At 37.0% G+C, this 13,060-nt stretch overlaps 1 protein-coding gene across 1 annotated transcript in view; it reads left to right on the top strand.

Moving 5' to 3' along the window:
• The window catches only part of LOC118012628 (nuclear body protein SP140-like protein), a 96,491-nt gene that overhangs the window by 54,545 nt on the left and 28,886 nt on the right, over positions 1-13,060 (top strand). The window contains exon 18 of the mRNA XM_035008328.1: positions 11,207-11,308. Within this exon, the coding sequence (XP_034864219.1) occupies positions 11,207-11,308 (102 nt within the window). The remainder of the gene's footprint in view (positions 1-11,206; positions 11,309-13,060) is intronic.

Here is a 13,060-nt window from a genome sequence, read left to right as displayed (position 1 = left end):
AATATTGTCCCATATTTGATTCTAGAATCAAATGTTTGAAGTACCTGATTATTTTTAATGTTTACACCTATAATTCCGTGGGTTTTGCCTCTTTGCTTTTATGTGAGGTCGGAATTTCAAAAATATTCCCTACACTTTAATCACACAGTGCCTTTATCTGTCTATATACTAGATTTTCTTTTGCAATCAAAGAGGCTACAGAAAAGAAGAGAGAGCTCAAAGGTAGCACCATCCTGATGACTCACTGGGGGAGAATTTTAGAATCAATTCAAGAAGATCCCCCCCCCCACCTCCTTCCCAAATTCACTGGAATCTCTGATTAGAAATACACTGGGTGTTATATGTAAGTGATGAGCCACTAAATTCTATACCTGAAACCAGTTTTACCATATATGATAACTAACTAGAATTTAAACAAAAACTTGAAAAAAAAAAAAGAAATGCATTAAAAAATGCAGATTAATTTTGGGAGAACAGAGACTATTACCCACTTATTCACATCTTATTTAATGTTCTTCCAATAAGAATCTTCTTACACATTTTTAAAAGTCTTATGTGGTGTACAAATTTGTTTGTTACTATGAATATCTTTTTTTCTCTATTACATAATACCTGGAGTGAATTTAAATGAGACAACGATCTCAAAATCTTTATTTAAATAGGAAATCTGTGGTCATTTTATTACCCACTTGCATGTGAGGAGCTCAGAATGCCAAGGATTTTTTCCTAATTTAATATAAAATCTTATAAGCATTTATACAGTTTAGGGATCCAGATATCAGTTAAAATATGATAGCCAGTATGGAATTGTTGAATCACTATTTTGTACACCTGAAACTGGTATAATATTGGAATTAAAATAAAATTTAAAAAAATATGATGGCCAGGCCCAGGAATTATCAAGACAGTCAATCAGAATTAAGGCTACTTTGGAACTGTTTTCATGCAAAGTGGTAATAATTTCTAATTTGGGGGAGTATTACAAGGCCCATTTGAATCAACTCTCCCAAGGACAAATTTTTATTAACAGAGAAAAGAACAAATTGGTAATGGTTACGAATAGACATATCTCCATATTTTACAAGAGAGTAAGACTTACCTTTTTATGAAATTTCTCAATTTAATGCTTTGTCAAATCATATTCTTTATGTTAGTTTATGGTACAGAATGTTCTTTCTCCTTCCACAGCTATAGGTTGAGGGGGACTTTCCCTCCATCTCTTTCTGTAATTCCTTGTTAGTTTTACATATATAAAGATTTTTTTTATTTATTTGAGAGAGTACAAGAAAGAGCACAAGCTGGGGAGAGGCAGAGGGAGAGGGAGAAGCAGACTCCCCGCCGAGCAGGGAGCTCCATCTCGGGCCTCCATCTCAAGACCTTGGGATCATGACCTGAGCTGAAGGCAGACGCTTAACCAACTGAGCCACCCAGGCACCCATCCTTGTTAGTTATAAAAATTTACATTTTCAAATCTGATTTCTGGATTTCATTAGACAGCCATATAAGAAATGCAAGCCCATGGAGTTCAGAAATACATAGTTGGCAGAAAATAGAGAAAGACCTGAAAAGGATTTTACCTAAAAACAGTAAAATAGGTACATAGAGATTTTTTTCTCCTATAGCTTCCTACTTATTTCTTAAATCTGAATCAGCTTGAGATCCCTTGTGTTTTTTATTTTCAGATTTCCTTTATTGTCTTCACCTAAATACATAATGTGAATGATTTGTTCAGTATTTAGGTGATGACGTTTATGATACCTTTTATGTTTTTATTTATTTTATTGAAGATTTTATTTATTTATTTGAGAGAGAGAGAGAACACAAGTGGGGGGAGGGGCAGAGGGAGAAGCAGACTTCCCGCTGAGCAGGGAGCTCGATGCGGGGTTCCATCCCAGGGATCATGACCTGAGCCAAAGGCAGACACTTAACCAACTGAGCCACCCAGGCACTCCAATGATACCTTTTTTTTTTTTTTAAGATTTTATTTGTTTATTTGACAGAGAGACACAGCAAGAGAGGGAACACAAGCAGTGGGAGTGGGAGAGGGAGAAGCAGGCTTCCCGCAGAGCAGGGAGCCCAATGCGGGGCTCGATCCCAGGACTCTGGGATCATGACCCAAGCGAAGGCAGACACTTAACGACTGAGCCACCCAGGCGCCCCCAATGATACCTTTTTTAAAACGACTACATCTTAATAATATTATATACACATTATTACTTACAGGCTAAGTATTATTACCAGTTCTATATTTTTTTCTTTTATCTCCAAATACTGACGACCCTTCTTTATCCACATTCCATTTACCAGACCTCATCCTAATGGGTTTCATCATATTCCCTTGTCACTGCTTTGTTTACCCACTGCACCCTCCCAACCCTTCCACAACTTCTCTTTCCTTGTAAATCAGACTACATCTATACTGACAACCACCAAAACTCAGCCTCCCTTCAAAGTACTCATTTTAGGTGAAGATGCAGACTTCAAAACTGCCCATGATTACTTACTGGAGTAGCATGAGAAATTTGGCAGAATGGAAGGAAGAGCCAGATTTAAGGGCAATATGAGTGTTCCCCCAAACAGGGGTATGGAAGACTTCAGTAGATAGGTCAAGATCTTGAAAGACTGGACAAGCTCATGCTTATGCTTAAGAATGGTAGAACCTTGTTGGCTGCAGATGAAGTCCCCAAACCTCAGCCTGAAGGATATGACAGGACAATTCACAGTCACCCCTACTCCCACAGACTAAGGGGATGAACCCAGAGCTCCCCTTCTTTTTTAAGCTCTACGTTTAACCCAGAGGCAGAGTCAAGGATCTCATTTGCAGCATGACTCAAGGTATAATCACAACACTGGTTCCCAGTGACATTTGTGCTTATTGACATAACCTCACAATACAGAAATCTTGGGTATTAAATGCAAGATGAGAGGCTCCATATAGCCCCACGATAATGAAACAGAGAAGGGCTAATTTTGCAAGGTTAGGCCAGTGTAGTACCCCAAATATTTAGGGTGTTTTCCTTATTTAGCTGTTTTTGCCCCAGGTCAAATGTACTAGCATCACAGGAATTCCTTCTTCCTGCTACCTGGCAGGTGAGAAAAGACTCTGCATTAGAAATAGTTAACCCTTTACATATTGATGCATCCAAGAATATGTTGGATGAATAATTTAAATTAATAAATTAATTCTCTTGGTGAAAAATTGAATCCACATACATAATTGTACAAAATATGTACTTAAAGCAAAAAAAGAAAAACACAATAAAATAAAGGGAGGGATAAAGAAATGTCAGAAAAGTACAAATTACAAGGTTGGTGTGTGGGTTTCTTTTTAGAGAGAGAGAGAGAGAGAGCGTGCATGCGCATGAGTGCATGAGTTGGGAGAGGGGCAGAAAGAGAGGAAGAGAGAGACTCTTAAGCAGGCTCCATGCTGAGCTTGATCTCACAACCCTGAGATCATGACCTGAGCCAAAATCAAGAGTCAGAGGCTTAACTGACTGAGCCATCCAGGTGCCCCTAGTCCCTTTCTTTGAAGATTGGTGATTTTTTATTGTAGATTCTTTGTTATGGATAGTGATGTTGTAATCAATGTTGTTGGGTAATGAGAGTTCTCTGTAGATCCCATTGTGAAGGTGAGGCTACCTCTGGACTGCATGTTTCCAGGAGGACTGTAAAGATTAACTATAGCTGGGTGGACCTCCTGGCCTCACAGGAGAGGCAGGGGGAGGCAGCATGTGTGGAGAGCAGTGATGGAAGGGGAGGCAGACCTCTTCCCAGGAGCCTGGGCCTGAAGGGATCTGAAGGGATCTGTCCTGACAAGCTGGTTTCTCCAGTCAAGAGGGTGGAGCTGGTGTGGCTTGTCTGAGGGTGGCCTGCAGTGATCACCTGATCATGGCCTTTCTGACAGGGTTGTTGGCTACCTCTTACCTCCTAACACCTGGCAGACTTTGACATCAGTGTGATCAGGTGAGTAAGCTAAGAGAATATGGTCCCTTTCAGGCCATGTGGATGAATGCACTCAATCTTTTGGGACACCACAGCCTCCCACTTACTCCTTCCTGGTGATTTGGTGGTGGTGGTGGTGGTAGTGATGATAGCGGTGGTATTGTTGGTGGTGGTCCCTTCTTAACTTCCTAATATCTACATATTAGAATGCCCCAGGGTTTGGACCTGAATGCTTTCCTCATCTCTAACTATACTCTTTCCCTAGGGATTTCATCTAGTCTGGTAGCTGTAAACTCCTTCAATATGTTAATGATTGCCAATTATATTTCCCCTCCTCTAATCCCTCTCTTGAGCTATCAAGTCATAAACCCAAACTCTTACTCCAAACTTCCACTTGCGCTCTAATAGGTGTGTCAAATTTGACATGTCAGATTTCTTTATTCCAGTCCCAAACCTGTCACTCACAACCAATCATCCTTATCTCAGTAAATGGCACTGTATCTACTCAGCTGCTTGAACCAAAAATGTAAGGGGTATGCTTGATTCTTCCCTTTTCCTAACCACTCCCCATACTGACTCATCATCAGATTTCAAACTATGTATCAAATTTATCCTTTCTTTATCTGCCTTGCCACTTCCCCAGTTCAAGCCCTATCATCTTGCATATGGAATACTGCAGAGTCCTCCTAACCAGTCACTCTGCTTCCATTCTTGCCACCTATAATTCATTCTTCACTCAACAGCCTGCCACCCAGTTGCTTACACCCTTTCAATGGTTTCCAACTGAACCTAGAAAAGCATTACACAAGCTGCCCTTGATCACCTCTTAAATCCCATCCCTTACCATTCTTGCTCTCACATGCTACTCCGGCTCCTGTGAACAAACTGAGTAAGTTTCTGCCTCAGGACATTTGCACTTTCTGTTGACACTAATAAAATGCTTTCCCCCAGCTCAGATATCTCCTCCTCATAGAGAGGCCTTCCCTGATCCCCATTTCTGAAATATCCCCTCTAGCCTCTTTCACATTATCCTTTGACCTGTTTTTTATGCACAGAAGATATAATCTTTGTGTAATCTAATTTGTCTATATTTTCCTTTATGATTGCACTTTTCAATCTTGTTTTAAGAAATCTTGACATAACCTGAGGCTACCTTTCAGGTTACCTTTTCATACCTTTCCTATTTTACTGAACATCTTAACCAGTGAAGGACAGGATCCAGTGAATAAATGCTCTCTCTTCCATTTCTAAGATGAACAATTTTTTTAAAATAGCTCTTCAAAGGATCCCCACCAGGATCAGGACCCAGTTAACCACAGTGGCAACCATCCCAATTGGCTTTCTCTCCTACTCTTTGCCTCTTCCCAGTTCCCCACTCCAGATCCTTGACACAGTTTCACAAGTAAACTTTCTAAACACAACCCTATTTCAAAATCTGCTTTTGGGTATACCAGGCTAAGACACTCTTATTTCTTTTCTCATTTAGATCTTTAATCCTTTTGGAATTGATTTTTTTTTCAATATGGATAACCAATTGTCCCCGCTTCTCCAATTACCCCAATATAGTGTCACATAGGGCATGCCTCATGCTACCGTATGTCTATATGGCTTTGTTAGGGGGCTTTCTAGTCTGATCCATTGCTCTATGTAATTCTGCATCAATACATAGCACATTCTAGTAGTATAACTTTATGATATCTTGATATCTGGTTGAGCAAGTTTCTTCCAATTTGTTTCTTTTTCAAAATTATCTTAGCTATTTTGGAAATTTTCTCTTTCATATAAATTTTGGTAGCATCTGGTCGAGTTCCCTTGAAAATCCTATTGAATTTTTATTGAAATTGCTTAGGATAAATTTGGGAAAAAACTGACATTTCTAAAATAGTGAGTCTTCCAATTCATGAACATAATATATCTCACTACTTATTTATTCTGTTTTCTTTTTATATTCTTCATTCATTTATTCAACAAGTATCTATTGCCAAAGCTGCCCAATAGGGGTAAAAAAGTGAAAAAAATCTCATTGAACTTACATTCTGGCAGGGGTAATATAGACAATACACAAATAAATATATAATATTATAGATGCCTCTGATTACCTCTTAAAAATCTCATTTCTTTTTTTATTAACATACAATGTATTATTTATTTCAGGGGTACAGGTCTGTGATTCATCAGTCTTACACAATTCACAGCACTCATCATAGTAGATACCCTCCCCAGTGTCCATCACCCACCCACCCCATCCCTCCCACCCCCCTCCACTCCAGCAACCCTCAGTTTGTTTCCTGAGATTAAGAGTCTCTTACTGTTTGTTAAAATCTCATTTCTTTTTTTTTTAAATTTTATTATGTTATGTTAGTCACCATACAGTACATCATTGGTTTTTGATGTGGTGATCCACGATCCATTGTTTTCATATTAACACCCAGTGCTCCATGCAGTACGTGCCCTCCTTAATACCCGTCACCGGGCTAACCCATCCCCTCTCCCCCCTCCCCTCTAAAACCCTGTTTGTTTCTCAGAGTCCCTAGTTTCTCATGGTTCATCTCTCCCTCCAATTCCCCCCCTTCATTTTTCCCTTCCTTCTGCTAATGTCCTCCATGATATTCCTTATGTTCCACAAATAAGTGAAACCATATGATAATTGACTTTCTCTGCTTGACTTATTTCTTACCATCCTTTTCTTCACACACCATTCTGGCCTTCTTGAACAAACTAAATAATTTTCTGCCTCAGCACCTTGGCACTTGATATTGACACTATATCAAATGCTTTTCCCCTCACCTCAGCTCAAGTGAGGAGAAAATAAAGAGTAATGGAGGCATAGAGTGACAGAAACCGTCTGGTATTCTCACTGTAAGCATCTTTGCTGTAGGTATTTTTGTTACAAACATTTTTTTTCCACATAACTAATTGGCTGTAAGGCAATTTTGCCATAAAAAGTTTAAAAATAACTGGTTGACAGTTTGGTTTCATTTCTTCATTGACTCAGAACTCATATTTTTCTATTATATAAAATTGTAGCCTTCATAATGATCTGTACCGTGGTACGCCTTGAGCCTACATTTCCCACAGAATTTTGGAATATCCGTCAATGGACATGTAACAATATGCTGAGAATATACAACAGTGTAGAAAGCTTTCACAATGCAATACAAAGCTCAGTTACAGATACACATCCCAGTATTTGGAAACTGATACCTCTCTTAATGATGGAAGAAATTTTAGTGAAAAAAGAAAAAAATGTAATGCTGAACAAGGAGACAAATCAACAAGCAAAAATAAAATGTATAATACTATGAGCAAAAGACTTTGAAGACAAGTGCTTGGGTATAATCCACAAAATAAAATCAGTTACTTGTGGAGTATTGCCATGAATCTGCACTATACATTTTGAATGTATTCAAACGTTTTTTAATTGCCCGACAATGTCCTTTGAATTTTGTTATTCATTTTTCATGTTTCATTATGTCCTTTTTAACGAATATCCTTCTTTTATTTTTCATGATTTTATCTTTCATGGCAAAATTGCTTTATGGCCATTTAGTTAGGCAGCAAAATGTTTGTATTGAAAATGCTTGCAGCAAAGATGCTTACTGAGCAACAACCTAGCACGAGCAGAAACATGCTGTCTTATATGGGGTGGCCAGTGAGAGCCTCACTGGCAAGCTGAAACATAAGTAGATGTCAAATGAGGTGTAGGAATAATTCATGGTGCTGAGGCTGAGAAGACCTCAGGGCAAAGGCTGAGGCAAGACACGTGGGATCTTTCGAGGAATGGGAAGGGGACTACGACTGGCTGGGGAGGTAATGAGGGGTGAGTGGAAAGTGGTTTTTAAGGTCATGTAGACCTCATAGGCCATGATAAAAAACTTTGGATTCTTGTCTCAGTAAGAGGAAAAGACACTGGAGACTTTTGAGCTAGGGAACGATATAATCTCAGTTAAGTTTTTAAAAGATTGCTCTGTAAGTCACATGGAGAATAGACTTTAGGAGGGTGGGATGAGAGGTCAGTAAGGAGACTGTTGTAATGACCTAGGCAAGGGTGTTGCTGGCCTGGACTAAGCTGGTAGCAGTGCAGGTATTCAGAAATCGGCAGATTCTGAAAATACACATATAACACACCAACATGTATGTAAGTGTATATTTTATATGTTTTATTTATTTATAAATATATAATTTAAATTATATACAAATATATATAATATAAAAATATGTAACATAGAAATATATTTATACAGATAAATAGAATATATAATATATAAATATGAATGTGTCATATGTGCAAATACATAAAACTTATAAATTATAAATAAAATATATGCAGAATATGGCAATTACATATAATTAAATATAATATACAAAACATCTCTATAAATTATATAATATATAATATGTAAATATATATAAACTGTAAAAATATTATATTTATATAATACATAAATATTATAAATAATATGTAAAGTTATAAAACTATTTTATACGTATAAATATACACATATACAGTTTATATATTATACATAAATAAATATATAGTATTTTGTATATAACACTGTAGTATAATATATATAGTTTTATACATATAAGTATGTAATATGTTATATATAGTATATAAATATAAATACATATATATGTATATATAAAAGTCCCCAATATTCCTGGCCATCTGGAAGGCCACACACAGGTCTAGGGAAGTGCGTATACCCAGGGCTGGGCACAGGCTCAGGAAAGACCTAAGAAAGCCCTCACCTCTCACCTCTGGCTAACCAGGAGGCTCTGTGCAAGCAGGAAGTGACAGCTAAGGTGGAATTGTAAACTGCCTAGCTGTGCATTGAAGGCATGCATCAACAGAGGCTTTCATAGCCCCTTGACAAATACTGGGAGACTTACCAGTTCCAGCTATTTAGGGAAATCTCTTTCCAGTCATTAGCTGACCACTAAACTGAGCTGACACTTCAGGGACCACATGGCAAAATACAACAACTTAACAGAATTAGTTCAGAAAAATAGCACTAAATAAACAACAAAACCAACAGGAATAATAACCGATGGCAATGACAACAAACTGGGAAAAGGAAGATATCTGATCTCCAGAGTTATCATATATTATTTAAGATGTTAGGTTTTTGAGAAAAAATTACTTGACATGCAAAAAAAGCAACAAAGTATGGCTCCATACTCAGGAAACATAGAAACTGTACCTGAGGAAGATCAGACACGGGAATTACTGGACAAAGACTTTAAATCAGGTACTTAAAACATGTTTAATAAAGCCATGTGTAAAGAAGTAAGAAAATGATTTCTCACCAAGCAGCAAATATCAACAAAGAAATAGGAATTATTAAAAAAAAAAAAAGGGCCAAATATAAATTCTGAGAATGAAAAGTACAATATTTGGGAAAAAAAGAGAAAAGTACAATATTTGAAATAAAAAACAATGAAAAAAAGTGGATGTATTCAGAAACCACATTGCTTCTGTACTCATATATACATATCCACATATATGTACATATAAGGCCAATTTTCATTATTCGGAGTAGATACATTCTATAAAGTCATCCCAAACACAGAATTTGCTAATTTTGAACCATTGCTTCTAGAGGAAATACAGGGTTCTGTTCCTGTGAGCCTGTGGCCACAACATACTAATCAATACATACATCTGTATTTTTGTGAGTGCTTCTATTTAAAGATATCTTGTTTAATATATACGTTAATTCATAGGGTTTGAACTCATAGCCAACACCACTAGAACACATGAATAAAGCTTATCTAACACACAGATTTTCTCCATAAGGGACATCACAACCTTTTTGGAACGTGAGATAGCACATCAGCACTACTACCATTTTAAACAACAAAATCACCAACAAAAGCACTAAATAAATGTATCCTCAGTGACTTGAATGATCCACTGCTCTGCCCATGTCTATGAATGGCCATGAAATTGCCATGAGTTTTGATTTGGGGGTTAAAGATAACTTTTAGCAAGTGGGTGAGTTCACAGATATGGAATCCATGAATAATGAAGACTGACCATATGCATGTATTTTTTTTCATTCTTTCTAAAGTTAGTGTTTTCTTAAATTAGATAATGCACAGGTTCTCATAGGAAATATTTTCATTATTGTTATTTGCTAGATAGTCTGTAATTTGGATTTATATTTCCTCTTGGCCCCAAGTGGGAAGAAAGGTACATCCTCTATTTTTTGGACATGGAGTTGAATATGAATTAATCATATCAATCTTGTTCAATGTATTAACTGGGCCTCCTCCTTTTGTGCACTTGACCTCTCATGGACTGAGAGAGGTAAAAATTTGCTACTAGGAGTAGTTGCTACCTAATTTTCATTGTATCTCCCATAATTACTACTGGCTTAAAACTTTTTGGCCTGAATTACATCTCCTTCCATATTCAGACCATGACTCCCTGGTTTCTTTTTGTTGATGTATGCTAAATATACTTTTGCCTATACATTTATTTTCAACATTTGTAAAATATCTTTTTCCACAAGTCTTCTGTATACGATTAAAATTTGGAGTTTAGGGGCTCCTCGTGGCTCAGTTGGTTGGGCATCTGCCTTCGGCTCGGGTCATGATCCCAGGGTGCTGGGATCAAGCCCCACAACGCGCCCTGCATTGGGCTCTCTGCTCGGTGGGGAGCCTGCTTCTCCCTCTCCCTCTGCCTGCCGCTCACCCTGCTTGTGCTCACTCTCTCTCTCTCTCTGACAAATAAATAAATAAATCCAAAAAAAGTTGGAGTTTACTCTGTAATTCAATCTCAAATGCTTTATTTAAATAAGTGAATTACATCCATTTACTTTTATTGATAGGACCAAAATGCAGTTCTGTTTCTGTCATACTAATTTTATATATTACATATTACATATTACATATTATATATTATATATTCTGGGGTCTTGGATATTGAAAATGTCGACACTCTGCATTCTGTCTTCTATGCATTTATGTGCATGTGTGTACTTCCGATAGGAAGGTTTGCATTTCTGTTCCAGTGTTACATTTGGGTACATGGATACCTAGCTAGATTAAACCTCTCAATCTTCCCTGTGGCTTGCCCTGGTCTTGTGACTAAGTTCTGGCCAATGGACTCTGAGCTGAAGAAATGTGAGCCACTTCTGGGTCTTTCCCTTAAAAGAAAAGAATGGTTGAATTGTATTCATTTCTCATATTTTCATTGGTTGGGAGTAAGTATATACTTCTTTTTTTTTTTAAGATTTTATTTTTATTTATTTGACAGAGAGAGACACAGCGAGAGAGGGAACACAAGCAGGGGGAGTGGGAGAGGGAGAAGCAGGCTTCCCGCCGAGCAGGGAGCCCGACGCGGGGCTCGATCCCAGGAGTAAGTATATACTTCTGATATTTAGAAATGTTTGTATTTTTGTTCTAGTGATTACTCTTAGAATTACTTTTATATACTCTCTCTTTAGATAGTACCCATTAATTTCCTACCCCCAAAATTGATAAATTAGCATGTGTCCTATTCCTCGGTCCACTCTTTCCTCTCCCACCCAAGTTTAGTCATAATGTTACTTTTTTAATTTTTGGTGTCAAATAGTTTTTTCTTAATTCCAGTATAGTTGACATACACTGTTATATTAGTTTCAGGTGTACAATATAGTGATTCAACAATTCTATATTACTCAGTGCTCATCAGGATAAGTGTACTCATAATCCCCTTCACCTAATTCACCCATCCCCACTACGTACCTCCTCTTTGGTAACCATCCGTTTGTTCTCTGTAGTTGAGAGTCAGTTTTTGGTTTGTCTCTTTTTTTCTTTGTTCATTTGTTTGTTTCTTCAATTCCACAAATGAGTGAAATCATGTGGTATTTGTCTTTGATTTATTTCACTTAGCATTATATTCTCTAGATCCATCATGATGTTACCTTTATGTGTATCTTTCAGCTCTTAAATGTGCTTGATATTACTCCTTGATTTGTCCAAATAACATGCTGTCAGTCCAACAGACAATGATCTTGCTCTACCATCCATATTTCCCCCTTCTCACACATTTTTTTGTTATTACACCATTTCTATATTGTCAGGGCTTGTATGTTTAACATCCCAGTCTGTCACCTCATCCCCACTTTTATTTTAATCCTTTTTACTAAAATTTTTCCACTCTTGTCTTGGTTTGCTGAGGTGGATCTTCAAGTAGTTTTCTCAATAATTACTCATAGGAACATTCCCAGAATTTTCCTGTTCAAAAGTATTTGGTTTTATTTTTTATATGTGAAAAATAATTTACCCACTATTTGTAGAAGCATCTTGTAGATTTTTCTCCACTTTCCTGTGGCATTAGGTGTTACTGTAGAAAATTCTATAACCAGTAAGATCCCCCTCCCTTGAAAATGACTTGACATTTTTTATCTCGACTGCCCATTCCATTCTTTCTTTATCTTTAAAGTCCACTAAATTTGCTTGAATGTATCTCAGGGTTGATGGTTTGGAGTCAATTTTTATGCTTTAGGGTGAAGATATATGTACTTAGGTATATTCAATTTTTTGTTATATGTCAGAAACTTTATTCTCGAATTTATCTCAAAGTGCTTCTATTATTTTGATTTTCTTCTTTAGGAAATATGCTGACTTGTTAACTATCTTCCATTGATTATTTTCTTTCTAATCTTCCTTAATTGTTCTAAACTTCCTGGTTCTTTTTTTTATAAATCTATGTCCTTCACTTTAATTTCTGAAACATCTAAACTCTTTTATCGCTTCTAAATTTGTCTTCATTTCTCTGATGGTTTTTTTTCCCTACTTCATACTTAAGTTCTTGCTGTTATAAACATGGATGATAGCTTCAGCTTTTCAAGACAAACCCCTAAATTCCAGGACATATACTTGTGATTTCTGAGATCTACTTTCCCTTGACCCTTCTGACAGTCCCCCTCTTCTCTGTCAGCATCTGCCTGGTTTCAGCTGCCTTTTGCATTTTCCTTATTGTGAATGAGAAAATCTCATGTAAGTAGGTAAAAATATACTGTAAATGACTAGCATAAATGTAGGTTGTTTTGTTGCTATTTTTGTTTTCAGTGTTATGACAACCAAGATGATGTATTGGTAGCTGGAGATTTAGCACTACAAAAGT

Source organism: Mirounga leonina, unplaced genomic scaffold (assembly GCF_011800145.1).
Source record: "Mirounga leonina isolate KUSES-001 unplaced genomic scaffold, KU_Mleo_1.0 Mir_151, whole genome shotgun sequence".
Taxonomy (NCBI): Eukaryota; Metazoa; Chordata; class Mammalia; order Carnivora; family Phocidae; genus Mirounga; species Mirounga leonina.
This window is presented reverse-complemented; position numbering and strand designations above follow the sequence as displayed.